The sequence below is a fragment of the Diorhabda carinulata genome, chromosome 8, assembly GCF_026250575.1.
Source record: "Diorhabda carinulata isolate Delta chromosome 8, icDioCari1.1, whole genome shotgun sequence".
Taxonomy (NCBI): Eukaryota; Metazoa; Arthropoda; class Insecta; order Coleoptera; family Chrysomelidae; genus Diorhabda; species Diorhabda carinulata.
In genome coordinates, this window is record NC_079467.1 from 2829238 (window position 1) to 2853849 (window position 24612).

The following is a 24612-nucleotide window of genomic DNA, read 5'->3' on the forward strand; positions in this document are numbered from 1 at the left end:
CTTCCCAGAATCTTCAATTTTCTGGAAATATCAATTAGCCGTGAAAGAAATAGGAATACCTTCTTAGAAATTGTCTCTATAAGAACATACTTCAAAAAAGCTTCTTACCATCCAGGATTGGTATAACCGGTGCAATCACTTTTAGATTTAATTAGCATATTAGAACAGGACTGGCTTCACTGTCTATATCAATCGTCTAATTCGTACTTTCTCAATCACTTTCGACCGTATTTATTTTAAATTTTCTTCTAATACTTTAAGAAAAGTAGAGTCAAAAATGAACTTAACATTAACTACATAGTCGCTGTTTATGGTTTTACCTTTTTTAAGACGGTCAATGAGTATTACATCATGCGCATTCCAAAATACTGTATTTATGACCTTGCCTGCCAACTTTGGCATCTTTCCATGCTTTAGAATCGTTCATCACGTGCTTTCCACTCGGCTGAGCGTCGATGGCACTCCGGTTTGGAATGATACAATCAAGTTTCATCCATTGTCACATATGGAAACAAAAATTCGGTGTAATACGATTGAAGAGCTCCAAACAATGCTCAGTAACATCAAATTGTTGTTTTTTGGTCGATTTTGAGCAAGCGCGACACCTACTGAGAGCAGAGTTTCCGCTATTTATATTTAGCACAATCGTTTGATATCTTTAGGGTCTTAGCTGATCGAGATCGAGATCAGCTTCACTTTATGGTTATACGAAATTATTTTTTGAGCTTTCTCGATATCGTCCTCGGTTCTCATCTCTAGGTTCATCTCGTGTGAACCACTTCTCAAAAGTTAATCTTCCTGAGGCTAAGCTGAATAATGTTCATCATGACAAGCTTTGGCTACAATAGTATTTTTTTATATACGTGTCTTTTGAAGGTTAAAATCGTATGGATATGACTAGATGCGCCATCTATGTATCAGTCTACGAACTTTATACTCGCTACAAAATATCAAAAACTGCACGGGGAATTTATACCCATATACATTCAAAATTACTCGGTAGATATGTTTATTTTTAAAATAGACTTGATAATGAGTAAGAAATAACTTATCGTGTATAATTATTGACGCAAATTGGCGGCAACAAAATGCTACGGTCCTGATATCTTGCTAATTTTTTCTTCAATTTTGCATTAACTTTTCTCATAGCTGTTACTTCTAATGCTACCGTCTTCCTTTCTTTCAACACCTCGTGGTAGTACTTTAGGCCTCTTAGTAAGGCATCCCACACTTTTAAACGACTTTCGTCGTACATAAGGCGTACTCTTTGCCAGTAATCTTCTATTTCTGAATCTTCTAACAAACGAGAAACCGTTAATCTTTGTTTTCTCAATCTTTCACCTAAAAATCTCATCGTTAATACAACAATATGGAAAAATGAGCTTAGTAGAGTCTAACTGTTCATTTAGATCAGGTTAGATTAGGTTTGGTTAGTACAAAGCGTTGCTTAGAAGAAGGGAAGATTGTGGAACAGAGATTAAAGTAGCTAGTGCTGAAAAAAGAATCTAACACTATAATACAAAAAGAAACCTAATATATTCCATTCGATACCAGATAATGATTAGTTATCAGTATTACTAAGGTCATCTTCAGAAGAATCGAAGTTATCGTTATCACTGTTGATGAATATAGTCAGTCCATCAACAACTTTTACCATCAAAGGTTTTCTCTTCATGAATTCCCTTTCGAACTGCTTCGCTTTCTTACAACGCGATTTCTACTGCTCCACGGAAAGTTATTGAAAGAATACATCCACGAGATTTACTTTTTTGCATGTTCTTGTAAACGTCAACGTACAACACATCGCGTTGGTTCTAGAATACAGTACACTTAATCCTACCCGCCCAGCAGACCTGACGCCTCTTCTTCCTTCTTAATCTAATCTCTGGACGACACCTTGATATCTGGAGTGTAGTAATGTATCCAAGTACCCATCTTCCGTCTGTGGTAAAAATTAAAAGTTTGGGAACCCATCGCGCTGTTGTTTTGCGATATTGAAGGTGTTCGTGGATGACATTTTTCGGCCCTCCGGTCGGCGATCATGCGGCTCATTCCAGACTCATTCAGGCACTCACTACCGAATTGATATCCTAAATGCCGAACAGTTTTCGTGTTTTTGATGTCTTCCCACACCAAAAAATGAATGACAATACGTTGCGCAACAGCGGTCAGCACTTGACGAAAACAAAAACATTTTTAGGTTAATAGCAGCAACGTCAAATTCACGAAGTGTAGATATAAGGAGTCTGAACGGTATCGGGTTTTTCATAGTATTCATGTACATAAAAATAAATCTAAATCATAGTTTTTGAGCTAACTCGCGAATGTTAAAATGAATTAAATTAAATATGAAATTTTATCTCATTTACCTTATATATTAAAAAAATTGATGATTTCCATTCCGAGTCCGTTCAGGCGTTCTACCCAACCGATTTGCGTAATTTTTTTTTTTTTTTTTAATGAAAGGTATTGATGCACAGATCAGCCATCAACTATCGGATTTCATCTAATTTTCACCATTCTCAAGTTATACTCAAATGCGATTTCCCCCTGTACATTACTTATGGGAGTTTTTCACATACACACGTTCTATCCTCAATATCTCAGGTTCTATTCAAGATAGAGACTTCGTTTTGGTTTAAAAACACTCGCTGAAGCATCCTCTTTCTTTTGAGTCTTAAACACTCAAATCGGTTGAGCTGGAGAAGAGCTAGGCGCGGACATTCAATGTGGAGTTATGGATTTTTGTAGGTTTTTGGCAATTTTTCTACATTCAAAGATCTATATCTCAGGTTCTAATATAGCTACAGAGTTCGTTCTAGTTTAAGAACACTCGCTGAAACACCTTCTTTCTTTTGAGTTTTCGAACACTTAAATCGATTGAGCTGGAGTGGAGCTAGGCGCGGACATTCAATGTGGAGTTATGGATTTTTGTAGGTTTTTGGCAATTTTTCTACATTCAAAGATCTATATCTCAGGTTCTAATATAGCTACAGAGTTCGTTCTGGTTTAAAAACACTCGCTGAAACACCTTCTTTCTTTTGAGTTTTCGAACACTTAAATCGATTGAGCTGGAGTGGAGCTAGGCGCGGACATTCAATGTGGAGTTATGGATTTTTGTAGGTTTTTGGCAATTTTTCTACATTCAAAGATCTATATCTCAGGTTCTAATACAGCTACAGAGTTCGTTTTAGTTTAATAACACTCGCTGAAATACCTTCTTTTTTTTGAGTTTTTGAACACTTAAATCGATTGAGCTGGAGAAGAGCTAGGCGCGGACATTCAATGTGGAGTTATGGATTTTTGTAGGTTTTTGGCAATTTTTCTACATTCAAAGATCTATATCTCAGGTTCTAATATAGCTACAGAGTTCGTTTTAGTTTAATAACACTCGCTGAAACACCTTCTTTCTTTTGAGTTTTCGAACACTTAAATCGATTGAGCTGGAGAAGAGCTAGGCGCGGACATTCAATGTGGAGTTATGGATTTTTGTAGGTTTTTGGCAATTTTTCTACATTCAAAGATCTATATCTCAGGTTCTAATATAGCTACAGAGTTCGTTTTAGCTTAAGAACACTCGCTGAAACACCTTCTTTTTTTTGAGTTTTCGAACACTTAAATCGATTGAGCTGGAGTGGAGCTAGGCGCGGACATTCAATGTGGAGTTATGGATTTTTGTAGGTTTTTGGCAATTTTTCTACATTCAAAGATCTATATCTCAGGTTCTAATATAGCTACAGAGTTCGTTTTGGCTTAAGAACACTCGCTGAAACACTTTCTTTCTTTTGAGTTTTCGAACACTTAAATCGATTGAGCTGGAGTGGAGCTAGGCGCGGACATTCAATGTGGAGTTATGGATTTTTGTAGGTTTTTGGCAATTTTTCTACATTCAAAGATCTATATCTCAGGTTCTAATACAGCTACAGAGTTCGTTTTAGTTTAATAACACTCGCTGAAATACCTTCTTTTTTTTGAGTTTTTGAACACTTAAATCGATTGAGCTGGAGAAGAGCTAGGCGCGGACATTCAATGTGGAGTTATGGATTTTTGTAGGTTTTTGGCAATTTTTCTACATTCAAAGATCTATATCTCAGGTTCTAATATAGCTACAGAGTTCGTTTTGGCTTAAGAACACTCGCTGAAACACCTTCATTCTTTTGAGTTTTCGAACACTTAAATCGATTGAGCTGGAGTGGAGCTAGGCGCGGACATTCAATGTGGAGTTATGGATTTTTGTAGGTTTTTGGCAATTTTTCTACATTCAAAGATCTATATCTCAGGTTCTAATATAGCTACAGAGTTCGTTCTTTTCTATTATAATGATTTCTGATACTTATTTAATGGATTCGATGCGAGCGAAGCCGCGGGTAAAAGCTAGTTTAAAATTAATTTTAAGAAAACAACGGGAAGGTGTTGTGCTGTTCATGGTTGTCTTAGTGACTGAAAGGCATGTAAGAATGTAGGAAAAGTGGCATGATTCAAAGTACCAAAAGTGAGTATAACCTCAAAGTAATATTCAAAATTTATGTTATTAACAATTAACGCGATAAATTTATTGAATAAATGCATAAAGGTGCGTTAATTTATCCTAGTGAACAATTATTTAATTTAATTAGAAACTTGGAAGAAATAATATTGATGGTGGTTGATACAGAAACATTACAGATTGACACAATGTTTGACATATTAGATGCTGTTTTGTCAAAAAGAAATATCTCGTTTTTTGTTAGCTGTAATAAGCATAAGAAAGAATTAACGAAAAAGATCATCGATAATTTCTTAATGATGCGAGGACATTTTCTTGTCAAATGTTTCAATAAAAGTGCTACAGAAAGAAAAATTGAATTTAAAAAATCTCGTAAAAATTCCAAATTATATTATTAATAAAATTTATCACTTTTAGATAAATATTTAATTGGATTTTTGAATATTTAACATGTTTTGTTTGTATCTTATACTATTTTAATAAATAACAAGTTTGACAATAATTTTATCAATTATGTTTATCGTAATACTGAAAAGAATAGGCAACATTTGGTAATTTTCAAAAATATGTTAACTATTAAGTTTCTTAGAATATTTTTTACAGAGAGGTGTAAATAGCAAGACTTCCCGCGTAAGAATTTAAACGAGTAGGTACTTCTTAAAAAATGGCGCACTCTACCGGCAAAAAAATCTGTCCCATATATTGAGACCATTCGTTCAACATTACGTTCAAACTCCTTATATCTATACCTCGTGGTCAAGAAAACTCAAGCTTATGAATCGGCCTTTATACTATTTTTATAACATACAGAGTTGACTCTTGTAGTCTTGTGATCCGGCCGGCATTATGGTGGTATTTATATTAATGTCAGATATTCCCTTTTTCCGGAAAAATAATGAACTTTGTTATTTCAAATAGATCACCCCGTATTTTTTTCGCTTTTCGAAATCCTTAAGAAATACTTATTATTTTTCATCTTGTTCCCTATATCTAAATGCCATAATTTCGGAGTTATAGCTACATTTGATTGATGATATTAGGATATGGGGATAAGCGTAGAAGTCATCGATAAACGTTTAATAATTTATATCCTAACCGAAAACCCATAACAACATCTACTGTCAGTAGATCAAAACGTAAATCGGCATAATTGTAAATGAAAAATAATAATTATTTCTCAAGCATTTCGAAATGCGATAAATATACAAGTTCATTATATTTCTGGAAAAAAAGAAAGGTCTGGCAACAATGTGCGTACCACCATAATACCAGCCGCATCACAAGAAATCGTACAAGTCGTTTCCGAGATAATTTATGCGTTTCATACATAAAATTCACTCTGTATTGTTAAAGGGTGGATATTGGAATTATAAACTTGAATGATTAAAATCTACTAACCAGTGGTTGGTACAACGACTATATCTGCATAATAAGCTTCCACGAACTGCCTTAGAGCTGTTAGTACATAAATTGTACTTATAACCAACGGATGATGAAGCTCACATCTCAATTTATATGTACTCGCATGTACTTTCCTTCTTGGCATCAACGATTTTCTATTCGATATACTTTGCTCTTCATCTCCAGGAATATTTAATAGAGTGGTTCCTAGAAATGGTACCTTTTAATTTGTCTATTCTTCTAATAGGGAATAAACATTTATTGTTTTAGTACTTATCTACCACAATTGAAAAAACTAAATACGTCTAAAAACGTGCGAAAGAGAATACAGTGGAACTCGAACCGAAAACCTCGAAAAACTCGAAAAAAATTCAATGTACAATCACAGCCTGAAGAGATAAAAGTTAGAATTGAAATTTCTGGCAGTACATTTTATAAAATGAAAAACCTCAATAACGAATTAAATAAGAGAATGATGAAATAAAACATATACTCGATCCTTCTGTACGGAATAGAGCCCTAGAAGCAATAATGAAAAAACTGGAGCCCTTTGGAATGTCAATATTGAAAAGAATACTACGAATACCATGGACAGATAGAATCGCAAATGAAGAAGTTTTACGAAATGGCAACGCAAAGAGAATTATTGACCACCATAAAAACCCACAAATGAGGGGACAATGATACGAATTCCAGAGATTGATTATGCTAGGAAAGATAGAGGAAAAGATAGGTATGACGACCAAGATGGCACTTTAATAAGATGAGGAATGTTAGAATAATAATAAAAACTTCAGGAACACAAGATTAAACAGGATATTTCTTCCAAATATAACCAGCACCCTGTTTGGACCTCCATATATCCAGTACATCATGACCAAATTTGAATTTCGCTCGCTGTACTTATTAATCATCATTTAATACAATTGAGAACAACGGAAGTAAGAAACCAAGCTACAAGAGCCTCAAGAGCAGCAGCATACCTAAATGACACAATCTGGAGAAATAAATACATTCGAACTGAAGCAAAAACCCGCATATACAAGACCGCAACCAGATCTATATTATCCTATGCAGCAGAGACCCGACCTGAGACCTCCAAAACGAAACGGATATTGGAGACTACAGAAATGAAAATAGTTCGAAGAATAGCAGGAAAAACACTAATGGATAGAGAAAGGAGTGAAAACATAAGACGAATATGCGGGATAGATAATATCAATGACTGGGTACTGGATAGAAAGATAAAATGGAATGAGCACATTGACCGCATGACGGAAGAACGAATTGTGAAAATATCAAGGGACAAATCACCAGCAGGACAAAGAAGCCTTGGAAGACCTAGGAAAAGATGGAGTGACAACCTCCCAGGTGACTGAGCAGAGGCAATGACGTGAAGAAAAACAGGCAATGATGCCTATACACAGCAGGAAGAAAAAGAAGAAGAAGAAGAAGAAGAAGAAGAGAACAACTAAAACGGAGAGATAATTATTACAACTATAATGTCTCCGAGAAAAAATAATCGAGTTTTAGTGCGGGCATTCAAGCTCAAAATAATGTCAAACCTCCGAATTCTTTAATGCTGCCCCGATTTTCCTAAAAATTTAGAAATAAGCTCATCTTACCCTCCATATCAAGATCTACATGGTCGCAATGTGTGCAAATTGTTTTTAAGGGGTGAAAACCACCCCTTATCGAAAAATACCAATATTATAGTTTTTCCTACTTTTTTTCAATTCAAATGTTTTTCGTTTATGCAGCATAAATATCTTAACATATTGTTCAATAGAAAATTTGTACATTTTTGAGTATCAACCCTCAAAAATCTTTAAAAAATACCCTTCTGATGAAAATAATATAGAAAAGAATCTTTTAACGATTTAAAACGTTGCAATTTCATTTTTACTGCGAAAAATTCATAGCAATTTAATAAAATTCAATTGGTTATTAATTTTTATTATTCAACCCTTAAAAACTACCCCTTTGAAAAGAATGAAATAAAAATAAATCTGATGACTGCCAACTTTCAGATTTTGCATTATTTTTGATATTAAAGTTTCTTGTCTCTACTTGAAGTAATTTTTATTTGACTATACCCTTTCAACCCTTAAGAACCACCCTTTTGATAAAAAATAAAAAAATTTTAATCACTGTTAATGTTTTGATATTGAATTCTTTCGGTATTCAAATGTATTTTCCAAACACGAAGTGATTTTTCATTCTCTACACCCTGACACCCCTTGGTACTCTCAAATGTACCTCCAACCAACTTAGCATCTATAGAAAAAATCCGTGCGCCAAAATTTGGAACTGTTTCATATCCTATTATTCACGAAGAAATTTCAAATCATTATTTTTTTGCAACTCCGAAAATTTTGAAGCTGTCACATCCCACAAAAAACCATTTTGAAAGTAATTTCTATGGTTACAAGTCTATGTATGTTAAAAGGGCTGGAGGTTCTCCACATTTGATTAATAAAGGGTCAAAGGGCTGTGGATAAGCAATCCTCCCACTATGGTGAAATATTAATTTGGTTATAACTCCGTCAAATTTTATGCTACAAAAAAAATAAAAAAAGCAAAATAATCGTCATAGAAAATGCTTTAATTTGATTATTTATTTGTTTTTGTATATTTTCTAGTTATCGAAAAAAAATGAGCAAAAAAATTTTTTTGAAAAATAAAAAAAAGGATTATTTAATGCTTATTTTTTTCGAAATTATACATTTCTAATCAGCCAAACTTTCAAATGTCGTGAATAACAATCAAATAAAGTATTTCGTATAAGAAATAAGTTTAATTTTGATTTTCAGTTTCAGTTGAAACGACTTTTTGTTGAAAAATATACCCTATTACTTGCTTTAGGTAGAACATTCAGATCTTAAAATATAGCTCAAATTATTTGGTTTTTTATAAGCTTAATTTTTGTGTTCATTACACTTCGATAAAATGCATCTTTACAGAGTTATACGTAAAAAACTATTGAGAAAATGCGTTTTTTTTTACGAAAAATCGTATTTTTCAATTGCAATTAACTCAAAAACTATTGATCTGGCGAAAAAAGTTTATATGATATTTTTTACTTCAAATTTGCTGATATTTCGATTTCTGGAGTTATTTTGGGGGGGTTGTTCACTTCGGCCCATATAGATCTCCCTTTTTGGATACACACCTATCATCTCTCAAAATTTCAAATAAATCGGTGCTGCATTAAAGAATTCGGAGGGAAAATGCTTGAAAACCTGGCCTATTAATTTAAGCTACATACAGATTCCCTATTGTGAAAAAATATTCGGTGGCATACCCAACGATATTTCACTATCAGATGCTAATGGTTTCACTTTAACATCGGTAGCAAGTTCCAATACGGCAGATTCAATTGCATCCATGGATCCATGCGTGGATTTAAAAGCTTCACTCAAAGTCGAAATATCACCATAAGCCATAGGACTTCTTTCTGTGATTGCGATTGAATATGAATATGTCAGAGCCGATATTTGCGATCTAAAAATTAGTTAATTTTTAATATTTTACGTGTTTGCAAATTTAAATATCTCATTGTTTCCAATAGAGTAAAATCAAACCACCAGTTGTAGGATATCTACTAGAAAAGCGAATGTTTTTCAAATTATCGTTTAATCTTAGAATTTATTTTTATCCTTCCATTATAAAAAAGCCAAAGATTGATTCTGACACGTTTTTTTTATGGAACAATCCTTTATTTATAACTTTTTTTCTATAGTACAAATAAATACAATTCTCTAATCAGTACTTGAAGCACTGGCCTTGAGATTTTTAGTAATTTGTATGTGAAATTAGATACCAAGGCTACTACAGTAAAAGATTTATTCACGAAAGCTGAAAATCTTACTTTCTATTTGACATTTAACAAATTTATTGTTTTTTCTTCACTACTTCTGTAGACAAATAGTACAGGTAAAATAGGATTAAACCCGAACTTAATTGGGCGCTTCTGATTTTCTAGATTCTCCAGGGTTTTCGGTTACTGAATGAACCTAACAATTCTTAACAAAATTACATGCAAGGGTTTTTGAAATTTTAACTTTTAACTCAAAATTTTTTTTAAACGCTAATAACTCGAAAACTGAGAGAAATTCGAAAGAAATGCCTAAATAAAAAATGTAGAGCACACAATTTTCTATAAAAAAGGTTTGTAGTAATTTTTTTCGTTGGAGCACTAATTAAAGTAAATCTTCTTCAAAGCCAAAAGCAATTTACGTTTCAAAAAATCAAAATACATCATGATGGTTAAAATCTCTATTTTCTACTCGGGTAATTTAGCATGATTTTCGACTTGGGAAATCTTCGACAATCTTGCGAGATCATCATTGTCAATATTTTCATGTATATAACACAAATGAAATACTTATTGTTGTCAAATGAATTAACTCTTAAAAAACGCGATCCTTCTCAGTTGATTATTATTATTTCAATATTAACAGACTTCTTAATAGTTTTTCTTTCACATAAATGTGGATACTCATTTTGAAGTTTAGAAAGCTTAGACACATTCTCGGGATGATGTATCCTTATTTTTACAATTTTGAAAATGTATAGAGAGTGCAAAATGTCCTGTTTTTTCGTATATATGTTCTTAAATATCCAAGAGTAAGTTTATTCAAAAATTTTATGTTGTATTAGTGAAAACACGTTACACACATCGTAATCAGATATTTGGTTTAACACGTTCAGCCCTTGTGCGGTCCATAGGCCCGCAACTAAATTTTTCCGCACAGCTCAGAGCGATCCTATGGACCACACAACATATTTTATATGCAATAAATAATCACTTTTTTACTTAGGACTTCAGAATAATTTTTCACTGTATCCTACACCATCTCTTCTCACCTTTTGGCTTAGACCTTCTTTCTTTACCAAGCAAGGTTTTTTTTTTTGGTTTTGGAGTCTCTTGATCACCAGCATCCATAGTTTCTTTCTTCGATAACTTCTTTGCTGCACTTAAAAAATCAGTAATTGCTATATTCTCTTTCTTGTTATTCTTTTATGAAGAATATTGCTGTCAAAAATAACAGATCAGTAGCAACGTTCCTAAATCCCATCAACGTTCTTCTCAAAAAAGTGTTGTAACTTGCCATTTGGTCAGAAAGATATATACAAGATTTGCTTTTGTTACAATCGATCACGGTTCGAGGCTTTACGAGTACAACCACTCTTGATCGTCTGTCAATTCTTATTGTCTGAAAGTCTAGCGGTAAAATTTACTTCGAGCCCAGAGGGCGCCGATGAACCGAACACCAGAAACTTTATTTTTTCGTACTTTCTATTTCAAATCAAAGTTTATCAATTCTGGTTGGGGCTCAACGTGTTAAGAGAACGAACTCGGGATGGGTATCGATGGTTCGATATTATCACGAAAACATCGATGTTTTTTCAATCGATTATTTTCTTTCGATGTTTTGCAGTTATCGATGGTTTCGAATAAACATCGATGTTTTGGTAATTTCAATGATTACTAGTTGTTGAAAAGCTACTTCAATTAATGAATTTCAAATTAGCCAAGACTAATTATTCCATTATATGAATAAAGAAGGTTGTGGTACGTTTTGAGTGAATTCAGAGCACATGGCAAAAAAAGAAACAATCGATAAATCAATGCTCGAAGAACTTTTGTTATACTTAAGTTCCCCAAACGAGAAGATTTAACAGAACCCTCTGGTTTTCTGGAAAATGATGAAAGACACTTACCCTACTATTTTTCAATTAGTATTCAGTATGTGCCTGTGGAAGCCACTATTCGCCCAAGCAGGTCTGATTTTGAAATCTCTCAGAAATCGCCTCTCAGAGGATATGAATGCGAAACTTTTCTGCATGAACTAGATGACAAATTTTTGGCAATTTAATACTCAATATTCTTATTTCAAAATTTTTATCTTTCTAATATTAATTGATCAAGTGTTCTATATTGTTTTTTTTTGTTTTTAATTATTATTACAACTTGAATTGTAAAATTTATTTCTTTTTAATAAAGTTTGTTTTGAAGCTCATAATCTTGTTTTTCTCCTAATTATTTTTGTGTAATAATGAGTGAAAAATTACAGATGATTATTAATTAGGTAATACAGCTAAATACACATTAAAAAGAACTGGGTTTCGTTTTCAGGATTTTCTTTACCAATGAATTTTAGAGAAACAAAAACTTGTATTTACCTATCAGCTATTACGCAAAATCAGTTAATTTACAAACCGAAAAATCAGTTATTTTACAACGTTTCTTTCATATTTTCATGAAAATATGATCTTAATTGTTTTTTTATTCCTTTTTTATTGTTTTAGGAAAACATCGATGATTTTATTCCGATGATTATCAACCATCGATGTTCAAAAAATGAGAAAACATCGATGACAAACATCGATGTTTTGTCTATAGATACCCATCCCTAGAACGAACGTTTTCTTCTCGTCTCTTGTCCAATCTTGCCACCTGCAGAGATGATCACCGACAACCACGAGCGTGCGCAGACAACGCGACGTGTTAGAAGTAAACAGAAACCGAGTCAGTGTTGCCAGAGCTAGTACATTTTTCCTTTTTTCTAATACATTTTCCCACTGGGAGCATGTACTATACCCGAGGCGGGATTTTTTTTAATCAACGTTCAGTGTTATGAAATATAGAATACAATTTTATTTTTGAGTCTGAAATTTTTTTTTCATTTCATTACTTACCTTTTATCTTTATCGTTGATTTCTGCAAATATAAAGTTATTTTATATTTTCGTTTAATAAAATATACTAGAAATTGTACTAGATTGTAACAATAATTACAAAACAGAGCCAAGTTGATTTATATTTAGATCGTGAGATTTTTGTACTGCATTGCTAATTTTATCGGTAAATATTATATAAATTTTTCATCCTTAAAATAATAATTGACACAGTCTATAACATTTTTGGAAAAAAAAAATTAATTTAAACTTATATTTATATATCTTTCTATAATTTTATTAAATTTGTTTGAAGTTGGTACAATCTAGTACATTTTCTAGTTCAATTTTTACATTCAGCTTTTAAATTGTGGCAACACTGAGCCGAGTCCGTACTGCATTTGTTACTTTGATACTGATTGATTTCGATTTAAATAAATAGGATACTTAAACAGTGGGTAAAATGTAGTGGAAAATGTTTATCATAATTTCTCAGACGACAATGTATTGAAATTCACTCTGGTAGACTGTTGAAATTGGAAAATAAAAATAACTGAAACAACTTAACTGTGGGTAATGAGGAGAATATTGTTTACTAACCCGACGCTCCTCTCGATTTGTTCACCATAAGAACAGAACCGGCAATAACAATACGGTAAGAAATATTGTAGAATAATATCCAGGTACTTCTCGTCCATAATATTCAATGAATGAAAGACGTTTTCTAAAGTTACCATACTCTGCTGTTCGTCTTCATAACGGCTTATGAGGAACTTCAGTCGTTTTTCTGTCAAAAATCCTGATTTGTCTGATAATTTCGTAAGAATTTGCTTGAGTAATTTCTTGTACAAGATCGATTTATTTGCTGGGAATCCTTCTAAACTTTTCAAGGCTTTCTCCATCGGTGTATTCGAATTTATGAAAGATAATGCTCTCCTGAAAATATTTTTATTATTTTTTTTCACAAATTGTACTGAAAAGATCCCGATCTAACAAAAAAACAAGACATAAATACAGTCGCCGTCTTCCTCCTAAAAATAGACGTTTTCGTATGCCATAATGTCCTTGTCTGATTGGAAATTAGTCCAGTTCCCAGAGGATTTCACCTTACAAAAGGTGGGGTGGAAGATTTTATTTTTTGATTGCATTTTAATATGGGTTTAAAAAGTAAAATATGACTAAATCTGGGCTCGGCACAACTTTTGGTAGCCAAAAAACCTCGAAATTTTCGGAAATTTTTCGATTTTTTTCACAATATCTCGAGAAGGAGTGGTTCTAGCAAAAAATTCTAGCATTAAATTCCCTACGACTAATAGGGAGTGAACTACAGCATCTCAAAGATGGACCATTTTTCTCAAAGATGGACCATTTCTCTTAAAATGATAAAAAAACCAAGTAACGCCTTCTTGTGTGTGTGTTATTGGAACCAATTCATTCTTTGATTCTATTTTTGACTTAGATTTTTGTCGAATAAGGTTCTCCAGACCCCCCCTTCTCCTTAATTACTATTAAAACAATGAAAAATTGTCCAATGAAAAGAGAAGTTAACAAGTTCGCTCCCTATTAGTCGTAGAAAAAAATTTGTAGGAAATTTAATGCTCTACAACTTTGTATAGGAACTATTTTTTGCTAGAACCACTCCTTTTCGAGATATTGCGAAAAAAACCGAAAAATGTCCGAAAATTTCGAGGTTTTTCGGCTACCAAATTTGTGCCTAGCCCAGATTTAGTCACATTTTTTATGTTTTACTCTAAATACCCATTAAAAAGGAAATATAAAAATAAAATCTTCTACCCCATCTTTTGTAAGGTGAACCCCTTTTTTGTTCTCTGGGAACTGGACTAAATGAAACTTTACGATACAGGAAAAAGTTGCCAGATGATGCGGAATACGAGGATCGTCCCGGAAGTACCTGGCCTGACCTAGAGAATTGCTTCAAAAATACTTCTGTATTAAAAAGTACACAATCTATCCAGTGTATGTTTCAAGTTTGGAGATGCCACTTTGTTTGTTGTTTGTTGGTTTGGCAGCCATCAATAGCGAACGTTTTCAGTGAATTTGTAAACATGGAAAAAATTGGCCTTAGCACAACCAATATGAGCTGAACTAGATTCTCTTCTGGGTGAGACTGCTCCTTCGTTGTTAACAGTAAAATATTGGGAAATTTTGAAAAAAATCCACCAATCGTCGACTGTAAATGCGGGAGCTAGCAGGCATTCGAAAAGGTGAAGTACATCGTATATTAACTGAAAATTGAACAAAAAAATTGTCGTAAAGATGTTTCCATCGAGAGATTGGCAATGTTTCAAACAAATAAATTTTTTGCACCGATTCATAACCATGGATGGAACGTGGGTTCATCACTTCATATTCTAAGGAAATGAACAATAAAAACAATGGACTGAAAAGGGAGAACCGATTTCAAAGAAGGCAAATAACGTTCCATCTGCAGGCAAAGTCATTGAGTCGGTTTTTTAGGAAAATTTTCATTAACTATCTTGGTGAAGGTAAACTCATTAACAGTGATTATTATACGAGCTTATTGCAATGATTAAGCGAAGAAATCAAGCAAAAACGGCCGCATTTGGCTAATAAGAAAGCGTTGTTTCATCAAGATAATGCACTAGCTCGCAACTCCGTTATTGCAATAGCCAAAATTAAAGAATTAAAGTTTGAATTGCTACCTCATGCTCTCTATTCGCCAGATTTAGCCCCGTTGAATTATTTTCTCTTCCCAGACTTGAAAAAATGGATCGGCGGTCAATCGTACATCTGTTGTCTATTAATTTATGAATTTTACAGTTGGTGGATTTTATATACGACTATTCTGTGTGTGAGAAGGTGCGTTGTCCTGACAAATCCTGCATTTTATTTTATTTTTAAATGCGATGACTTTCTTGCAACTTCCTCATCTATTGTTTCATCTTTCTGAAGATAGTCGAAGTCAAATGGAACCGTTCTTGTCTTTTTCTGATCCTTTTGCAGTCAACTGTCTTGATTGTTCATTTTAGGATGTAGAGATGGATTGAAATTTCATCTACAGTTGTGAATAAATGCGAAAATCTGACTTATTACGTTTAAACCGCACCAATAAGTTCTAGAAAATGTTTCCAATACACTTTTGGTTCAAAGAGACCACAACGCGCGGATAGCTTATACATAATTCCTCAATGATATGACCAATGCCTTCTTTTAATATTCCGATGGATCCTTTTGTATCTCTAACCTTAATTCAATACCATTTAGTGAACTTTTTCGATGTAGACGTACATCGTGAAAAACATTTGCAGTGCATCAATTTATACCACTGGTGAATCTTTAACAAAAACTGGTTAGATTAAGGAAGGTTAAGTTTCACTTGGGAGCTGCAAGGCATTAAATTTGATGGAGAAGCTCAGTAAGTATCTCTTCTCGAGGTAGTGAAGCTAAGAAACAGATCAAAACGCTCGGTGAGACACTGATTAGTTCACTATACCGACTAGAGGAAACTGGCCTGAAATCTGTTTAATATTGTATCCCAAATTTCATTCTTGACAGATGACTTGACAATAAAAAATGGGATAGGAGTTGGTGTGTTTGTCGAAGGAACAAAACATCTGAAAGTTTAAGGTCTAAAGGCTGCCAGACTGTTAACGGAAAATGGTGAATGGAACAGAAATACACAAAAACGTCCGTAGTATTAATAAGTTTGATATTGAATCAGCATTATCTAGATACAAAAATAATATAAAAACGTTACCCATAACTTTCCATAGTTGAGTTGTCCATAGAAAGACATCTCGGAGGTAACCACTCTACAGCCATCTGTTGTTCGTGTAATATTCTATCGATATCCATAATTTTATTCAAGAGATCGAGACATTCTTTCTTATTAATTTCCCATAATTGATGAAATTTTCTATCATTAATCGAACTGAAGTTATCAGCTTTTACTTCAATATCTAGTATACTTTTTTGTAGCTTTTTGATCGTTTCTTTATATTTCTTTATTTGATTGGAACTGGATTTCTTGTAATCGTATACCTTCTTTTTCAAATCTGTTATTATATCTTGTAATTTATTGATCCTCCTCTTCTGTTGTCCTTTTAGAATAATATTCTCCTCTTCCCTGCATGATAATATCATGTAGTTGTAGTCCAACTTTTCGCTGTTAAGTAAAGCGATACTTTTTATAGTCTCAAATTGCTGTCGTGATGTATCTATGACATTGGATAGTTGAAGATTCCTTTCTCTGAAAAGTTCGTCGAAATTTTCCCGGATATTTTTCATTCTCGTTTGGAATTCTTCTAGAGCTCGAAATTGATCTTCCGAATGTTTTGCTTCCATCGCGCACATTTCTTGTTGCATTTCTGACCTATCGAGAAGACAATGCCGTTTAACATTAATAAGTAAAAATCAGAAGTGTTCAATAGCTGGTTTCGTAGGCATACCTACAAGAAGAAATCATGATGGGAAGATCTGGAAACGAATATGATGATAAGAAAGGTCTTAATTGTATACTGTTAAACTCCACCATATACACAATATTTCAATGAGTGTTCCAAATACTTTTAGAAAGAGGAAACTCTGGAGTTTTACGTTGTTTTCGCTAATTAGCAATAGCTTGCTTCTATAGTTACCAAAATGGTGGAACAAGATTGTACATGTAAGAAAGTTTTGAGATGGGTAGCTTCCTATACATTTTGGTGACTTTTATTTCAAGTTTTTTATTTAAGGGTTAGTGCTTATGGATGTGCTAAAATTACAGCTCAAGGAAAGGATAAGTGTTGTTCATCCATGACCTTAGATGCTCCTTTTTCTCTGGAGTTGGGAAACTTACTGTGGTTGAATGGTTATTCCTTTAAGAGGAAATAGTGTTCATTAATAAACTTCACAGATAACCAGATAGATTTGGCTTCAAACTCTCACAATATATACGAGGTGTATGATATTGGAAAAGAAACAAAGTTTTAAAGTCATCGCCATTGTACACAACAACCTTTTGCCGGTTTCGCGTTGTATCGTTCACCTCCAAGTTTACCGGACCTTACTATTAGTGATTTTTTTGTGAGTGTTTGTGAAGAACATTCTTTATCTCATATTGAGCACTTGTTAATGATATCAGTTGTACGAGGGTTACATACATCCTCGTAGCATTTCTGAACAAAAAAGATAATCATCCCCTGTAGAATTGTGATATATTGCGACCCATTTTTTTCTGTCTTCAACCTTTCCCAGAAAGATCAGGTGCGCGTTGTGATATTTGATAGCTACCTGGCATCACATGTCCGAAATAACTAACCCTTCTTGATCTTATTACACTTAGGAACTCATTCTCGGGATTTTGAGGATTTCCGATAGCATCACATCTCGAACGCTTCTATTTTATTCATGGTGCTAGCTCTAAGCGTCCATGCCTCACATCCCTACAAAAAAATACTCCATACGTGATAGCAGTTTTCTTAAGCGCATCTGAACTGTGAGGTTTCTATCAGTAAGAGTTGGTTTCCATTTGCTGAATGCCTTCAACAATCGCTATTATCTCTTCGTTGCACGTTCTGTCATTGTTCAACTTGCTACCCAAATATTTGAATTGGTTGTGTTTATTCTAGCATCCATTCCGTTTCTCTGATGTTCATATTAATACCCTATCCACGAGCAACCTGACGAATTTCATCCAGCAGCAATTGCAAGTCTTCCAGGTTTTTTGCGATGATGGCAGTATCATTTGCGATGTTCAAAATTTCTCTATCCCTCTGTTCTGCCATATAAAGTCTGACAAAATATGTTCTTTGAATAAAGATTGATCTATAGGGGTAATAAAATGGTTCCCAGTCGTTTTATTGATTGATTTGTTGTTGTTGATAGTCTACGTTACATGATTTTAAATATTGGAAAAGTTTCGTGTGTTTGACTCGACCAAACTCTTTTTCATAGTCGATAAAGTATATTTTCGAGAAAAGGGCGTCGCGTGTGCCTAGTCCGCTACTAAATCCAAATATTGTGTTTATATTTGGCATAAATTCTATTGAGGAGTATGTTTAACTAAAATTTAGTAAGCATGGTATATTACCTGAATAATTTAGACTTTTGTTCTATTTATTTAACAAAATATAATTTACAAATTCAATACGAATGAATATCTACACCATTATAGAACTTATGTAACTACCCGATTTCATTGACTCTCCTAACTCATTTATATGAAATTTGTTAAAAAAGCTTCCGTTCCTCAAAGCATGCATTTTGGAAGAGTTTGGACTTGGTATCTGAATGTATTTGTTAAAATTTTCCATGATATTCTTCTTAATATTGTGTACGTTTTTCCTTTATTTCTGTTTTTGAATATTTGAGCTACCCCCAAATTCTTCTCATAATTTTAATCCACGAATTGTACAATTACAATTTCAATTTAGTTCTTTTGATAATAATTTCCGTTATTAGAAAAAATATATGATATAATATTGTTACAAACTAGTCATTGATATAGACCGTGAAACCGGTCCTGTCCTAATGTTATCGAAGCTAAAGTATGGTGGATAATTTTTTATGAAATGTCTGTTCACCTTTTTTGTGATTTTTTTTCTAGAGGCAATTTCTAAGAAGTTAGTTTTGTTTGTTTACGTCAATTTAGAGATTTGAGAAATTCGAAGGTTCCAGAAAGCAGTTTCAATAAGTCGTAAGCCGTAAGTCAATAAATAATTTGATGACGTAGAGAATACATGGAAACAGAGACAAGGCTATATATATATATATATATATATATATATATATATATATATATATATATATATATATTAATAATAATAAAATAAATTAGAAGTTAAGTGTAAGTGTGTATATAAATATCTGTGAATAGTTGTCGTCAGTGAATAGTGTGTGAGTGTGTGTGTATAATCTAAGAAGCAGACTCAAGTGAGAGATCTGCAAACAGTATTAACATAACACCACTTTAAGTTGAATGAATTGAGCAAAGGTCCAAAGGTCAAACTTCTATATTCTAATTATATTAAATTGCTCTAAATGAATATCTTTAAAAACATGATTCGATTTCTAAATACAAAGAAAGTTGAAGCAATAAACAAATCTACGAGAATCAAAATATGGATCAGTTAGTTCAATAAAAGACTTGATCACGTACACCATGTGAACGGATGTCTTTGGTTACTGAAGAACTGGTTCACGCAATCGGATAGAAATTAAAGAAAACTGTAAGTTTACATAGAGTGCTCTTGCTAAGGGACTTTTACAAATCTCACGATCACTAATGAGAAACTGAAATTTCGAAAACTCTGCTAAAATTGGGTACTGAAAATTCTTACTCAACAACACGAAAGACAACAGGTCAATCACCTCAGTTTTTGACATACTACAATGATTTTCTTGAATTATCAATTCAATGGTCGAAGAAGAAAGTTAAGCATAAATAAATGAAAAGGCATTTTGCTGATTCAAGTCTAACCACGAGACCAAACAATCAATGCATTTGTTTACTGCGCGACCATTAAGAAACTGCTTCTTGTTATGCAGAACAAGCTCCAGGGATTACTATCAAAAGGTGGGTTTTTTTCGTTTTTTTCCTCGATAATGGCTGAGCTCACACTGTGAATATGACAAAAAAAACACTTACAAGGATTTGTTTCGGTAGTATGATCATCTTCCGTACATCCCGGACTCGCTCCTAGCGACTTCTGACATATAAAATATTTACTTGGTGATCAACACTTCAAAATGATAACGAGCTGAAAGAATATGTTACCATTTGGTTGAAAATACGAACGTCAACCTTCTAGGAAGAAGGCATACACAACCTCGTGTAAAAAATTAGTTCACAAGCTGTAGAGTTTTGAACAATACATATTTTTTATGTAACCAATCGGAATTTGCTTCCTGAATATAACTCATAACTGTGTATAATTTCAGATACAAACCATTTAGTGTACGCGCTCTCTACATAGTTTCCTTTTAGAGCTAATACGATATCCGATATCAAGTTAAACTGCGTCTTATAAGCAGCCTTGGAAATATTTAACTGTTTCTCAATTTTTCTTGTAAGTTCGTTTATATCTTGTATCTGCTTCGCTTGCTCTTTATCATATTCTCTCGCGGATTTCAACAATATATTTTTCAGTTCTGCTATCAGTTCGTCTTTACGTTTTATCACACTCATACAGTTGTCTTTTTGAGTTTCGATATTTTGTTGAATGTGATAAGGGTCATTGAACTTATTGATGAGAGACCATTTAACAGCTATTTCCTCAAAATCATTTTGAGCGTTTCTTGCTTCTTCTTCTAATCTTTCCAACAATTGTTTTTTATTGACACCTATAAACCAAACCAAATAAATTTGAGGTAATTGAGCTGCAATAGAGTTTGAGGATAGTGAATTATTTCTTAACAGAATGAAATAAAATAAGAAAGAACAATTCTGATAGCTTATGAAAATACAAAATTATATTTGGAAAATATGTAAAGTTTTATGATGATAGGTAATATTTAGATAACATTCAGAAAATTATCAATATTACCATCTTTATCACGTTTTTCAACTTCTCTATCATTAACCTCTATTCTAGCCTTATTCAAATCTATTTCCATATATTTCCAGTTTTTTTGTAAAAGTTTTTCACTTTTTAATATTTGTTTTCGTATATGTCTATTTTCTTCATCGAAATTTATTTGGTTTGTTCTAAAACAATGGTAAACAACTTTAAAAATTATAGGAAAATTGCAATTTGATCCTGGATCCTTCTTATTTTATAATTTGGAAAAAAAGTCATATGGACAGAAAGGTATTTATCGGCCAAAAGAGATTTGTAGTATCATTATTGAGAAGGAACATGATTCCCTTGGGACAAAAAAAACAGTGATGGGCTTTTTAATGCCGGCTGAACCACTGGTCTGCGACTGAGACCTCCAAATTTATGTCTTGTCATTAGCTTAGGCATTTTTTTTTTCAACTTGAAATTAAACTTAATGGTACTTAAGTACTCAGGATACATGCTTCACGACAGAGAACCCAACCACATCAGGTTTATCCATATACGTCGCCCGTACCTCTAGAGGAGTTTCTTGAGATCCTTACAGTGAAGAGTAAGTTGAATTATCTTTTCTAATCAATCTTATATGCGCCAAAATATTTTTCACAAAGAGAAATCTGCTGGCGTGTTATTTTAGTAGAAGATCCAGCATGTGTTGGCGAGTTCGTGTAGTACACAGACAACGTACGATGGAATATCAACAAAAAAAACGATAAGCTTTGCAATCAATCATAACATTGATATCCTCGCTTTTGTTGGACGTTCTTCGGCCATTTCTACTCACTGCCGACTTGGTTTATGGGTTCGCAATCCCTCTCGATTATCCAGGTCTCATCTTCAGTTATGACCAGCTTTTGTGGAGGATCTAAATGTGGCATTTTAAAATTGTTTCTTTAGAAAAAGACATGCTGTTGACTTCAGGTTTAAAGGAAAACTGGTGAAGAGAGCTCCTTTACTAGGCGAATGTGGATGAAGTGACCAGTTTCCAGGTTCACAAAATAATAACAATGCTTTTCTTCAGTTTCCCACCAGTGTCTTGGACTTGTTACTGGAAAAATCGTAGGCTACTGGACATTTTTAAATGATTCCTGGCATCTCTTACTGATCACTATAAATGTGAATGAACTCGTTTAAATGGGAGGTTCTACCTTATCCACCCTATAGTCTTAGAGATCACCACTTTTCACAAGAATGAAGAACTAGCTAATAGTACTTTGCCTTAATTTGTTTAAGATGTACGTATTAATTTTTTCCTTCAATTTTTAATTATTCAAAACGTTCTTAACATTATGATTAGTCCTCTTGAGTCTTCTAAAGGTTTTTCCTTTCTTTATCCTTGCTAAAGTTATTCCAAAAATTGCCCTCTTTGTAATAATAACAATTCTTACTGTGATTTAGTTAGTGATGCGTCCGAAGTTTGATTATTGTGTAAATTAACCCTCCTTTCTATTCTCAATCTTCTTGCAAGTTTCCTTTCTTCAGGATCGTCGGAATCAACGCGCAATTCTTCGTGTTTAATTAGTATTTCAGGAGTATCTGACGAATGATGCATTTTATGATAATAAATTATTTTCCTATAAAATAAGACTGTTTCGGTTCGTTATATATTTGTATGTATATGAATCTGTAAATTATCAAAAATTAAGCAGAAAAAAAATATAATAATACATGTCAAATTGACCGTATGTCAAACGTAAACTATTATATCGGATCAGATAAATCAGCTGATTGCAGAACGAGATTATTTTCAAAGTTTCCGAACGTTGCGTTGATGATAGGTGGAAATTTCCAATTTAAGACTGAATTCAATTGATTTTTCCATGATATTTCATGTTCGTAGACCTTTATTATTCAGTTTTATAATAGATCCTATGTGTACAAATATTATCAAGCAAGTATCAGGGATTTAACTACACACACTAATCTCACATCAAATTTTAATACCAATCAGCTAACGATAGTAGCCATCACTAACACGAAGGATTCTAGATAAGTTTTGAGATAGATAATTAATAACAGATATTTATTGGATTTGGCTTTAATGTTTTTCAAAATATTCTGAGATCAGTAACCTTTTGCATGCGTTTTAACCAATTGTCAAAGCATCATTTTTTCCATTCTGATTGGGGTATCTCTAAAACATGTGATTTGGATGCATAAACGACTCCTCCAGATGTAGAAAAACGTTGACTCCGCATTTTATTTTGATCTGCAGGAATACAAAGGAATCATTAGGTTTCAGACAAGAACTGTACGGTTGATGACCCATCAATTGGGTTTTGTTTGAACTGTGTGGTGGGAAATGATCCGATTGATTTTCCTTATTCTTTCGAACATATGCCGATGTACCATTCAGAATGACTGTCCTACATTATTCGGTGGCGACGTCCGAACTTCGTGCCTTGTGCACGAGCAACTTTTATTAGATTTAGCTCGTCTTGAAAGACCCATACAGTCAATTGATTTTTGGTTTCGAGTTCATATGCATAGATCCATAATTCATTGCTTGTCGCGATCTTATAGACGTATTTTGAAGCACAGCGATTGAATTTTTTCGGAATTTCTTTGCACCAATCAATAAGAGCTTCTTTGAGAAATTTTAAAATTATAAGGTACCAAATATTTTTGACAGCTAAATGTTCATGCGATATTGAATGTTAGCTAGTGGAACTAATGCCCAAATATGCCAAAGTTTGTCACATGACGGTCTCACAACATCAGTTTAAGCCCCGCATCGATGTTTTTTGGCACAACACCCAATTTTAAACGACCTTAACCTGAACTTAAATAGCACTCGTATGACAACACGTTCTGAGTACGTTCATCATTAAAAATGTCAAACTCTATGATGATTATGTCAAATTTGACGTATTCATATCAGTGTTGCCATATCTCAAAACTTAAATAGAAACCTTCGTATTTAAACTATAGAATTAAAACACCTCTCTTCAGAGGGCTATTCAAAATACTAGGAGATTCGAAATATATCAGCTAATCCTTATTATCGGATTGACCACTGGTCACTTATACACGGTGAAACGTCTAAATAAAATATAAATTTCATTAATTTCTTATTTCTTACACCTTTTGATATGTTTATGCTTCTAAATATTCTTGATTTTTGGTAGCTTTTGTTTTAAAATTAGTTTTTTTCTAATAATTTTCGAAAGACAGATAAAAATTGACATTTCGATCATATTTATAAATAAGTCGAAACATTGATTTCAAAAATTATTAAAAAAAAAACTAATTTTAAAACAGAAAAGACCTAAAATCAAGATATTTAGAAGCATAAAAAGAAAATTATACTAGATGTTCAATGTCCAAGGTACAAAGGTAAGAAGGACACTCCAATCTTCGTATTTTTAGCTGCGCTCCTTTCCGGTGTAGTTGAAAGGACATCCAGGGGGAGAACATCAAAATTAAGAAGACTTCTTTGCTTCGAATACGAAATATGTCTATATAACTTATTATCCAATCCATGAATTGTCCTTCAGTGAACTGGGATACCATTACTGAATTC

At 33.2% G+C, this 24612-nt stretch overlaps 1 protein-coding gene across 1 annotated transcript; it reads right to left on the reverse strand.

Annotated features, from left to right (window-relative positions):
• Positions 1 to 1001: 1001 nt before the first annotated feature.
• Positions 1002 to 22764, reverse strand: LOC130897200 (dynein regulatory complex protein 1-like). Its single transcript, XM_057805939.1, has 8 exons — positions 22478 to 22764; positions 21078 to 21238; positions 20481 to 20874; positions 16310 to 16924; positions 13171 to 13506; positions 9192 to 9391; positions 5885 to 6094; positions 1002 to 1341 (listed from the first exon to the last, which is right to left on the reverse strand). Exons 1-8 carry the CDS (start codon positions 22639 to 22641, stop codon positions 1049 to 1051), a joined length of 2373 nt encoding a protein of 790 aa, XP_057661922.1. The 5' UTR covers positions 22642 to 22764; the 3' UTR covers positions 1002 to 1048.
• Between the last annotated feature and the right edge of the window lie 1848 nt (positions 22765 to 24612).